Source organism: Quercus lobata, chromosome 2 (genome assembly GCF_001633185.2).
Source record: "Quercus lobata isolate SW786 chromosome 2, ValleyOak3.0 Primary Assembly, whole genome shotgun sequence".
Taxonomy (NCBI): Eukaryota; Viridiplantae; Streptophyta; class Magnoliopsida; order Fagales; family Fagaceae; genus Quercus; species Quercus lobata.
This window is the reverse complement of record NC_044905.1, coordinates 80,082,587-80,083,901: the sequence shown is the minus strand read 5'-3', so window position 1 is coordinate 80,083,901 and position 1,315 is coordinate 80,082,587. Positions and strand designations below refer to the sequence as shown.

The following is a 1,315-nucleotide window of genomic DNA, read 5'->3' as shown; positions in this document are numbered from 1 at the left end:
TTAGATTAACTGAATTAATACCGTGTGGGTATAAAACATTTAATATCTATCAAATACTTTAAGGTTCAAAGTTCAAAACAAGATCCTATTTTCTGAATCTGAAATTTGCGAATCTTTTCCGGTCTTTCTGTTCCCAGCTCATGGTTAACAATTACATGGAAACTACGTTCTTCGTTAACAATCACATAGAAACTACATCGGTTTATTATCAATTGTCAATGATGGCATCTTCCAACAAGATCTTGATGATATTAATGGTATTCTCGTCACTTCTAGTGTTTGTTTTTATATCTCAAATGACTTTGACTACGAAGAGTGCTTGTGCCGCATGCAAATATCAACGGAGAAAGTGTGAAAAAGATTGCCCATTGGCACCATTTTTTCCTGCTGAGGAGTTCAAGTCATTTCAATATGCACACCGTTTGTTTGGTGTATCCAACATAATGAAGATACTAAAACAAGTACACCCTGCAGACCGTGAAAAGGCAATGAGATCCGTCAAATATGAGTCCAAGATGTGGGCAAAATTTCCAAATACGGGTTGTTATGGTATTGTGCAGCAACTTCAGTTACAGTTACAAGAAGCCACAGGAGAGCTTCAAAGTCTGCTCCCAGATCTTGTAAGGATTTACAAGCACTATTCACCTCCTTCGCAATTGCCATTAGATATAACTTATCTCAAGAGCCAGTGGCAACACCAGCAAATGGCTGCAGCAGACTATTTAAGTACTTCACAATATATAGCTAATCTCAAGGGTCAGTGCCAATACCAACAAAAGCCTGACTATTTACCTCCTTCACAATTACAATCAGACATAACTACAACCAGTAACACTGTTTCGACTTATCATTTGAACATTCCTATCAATGAAAAAGGTTTATATATTGACAGGAAATTAAATGTTCAACCTCCATCGGAGGGATTTCCTTTTCACCATTCGAACTATGAGAACATGGTTGATAAAATCTTTTATATATAGAATCTTTTATATTGTAATTATGTATAGAATTTGTGGTTAGATATGAGTTTACTTATTTTATATTTTTATTTATCAATTTATTTAAGAGAAAGGTTTTGCTGCATACTTATATACAACAATTGTATAATTGCTGTATATAAGAGTATGTGATAGCAAAAAAAAAGTTATAAGTATCTAAGGTACTTTTTCTTTTATTTAAATTAGATATAATACATGTGCATGTGCATTTGAATACATTTATTTTTATTAGGAAAATGTTTTGCTGCGTACTTGTAAGCAGCAATTGCTACATTCTTGGGGGCATTTTTGGACATATGTTGCTTTTTTTTACTACC

At 33.6% G+C, this 1,315-nt stretch overlaps 1 protein-coding gene across 1 annotated transcript; it reads left to right on the top strand.

Moving 5' to 3' along the window:
- The first annotated feature begins 296 nt into the window (after positions 1-296).
- Positions 297-980, top strand: LOC115971865 (LOB domain-containing protein 3-like). Its single transcript, XM_031091952.1, has one exon. It carries the CDS (start codon positions 297-299, stop codon positions 978-980), a length of 684 nt encoding a protein of 227 aa, XP_030947812.1.
- Positions 981-1,315: the final 335 nt, after the last annotated feature.

Bases quoted from the DNA above. Each gene is read 5' to 3' on its own strand.
- LOC115971865 (XM_031091952.1), top strand. From the start codon at position 297: ATGACTTTGACTACGAAGAGTGCTTGTGCCGCATGCAAATATCAACGG.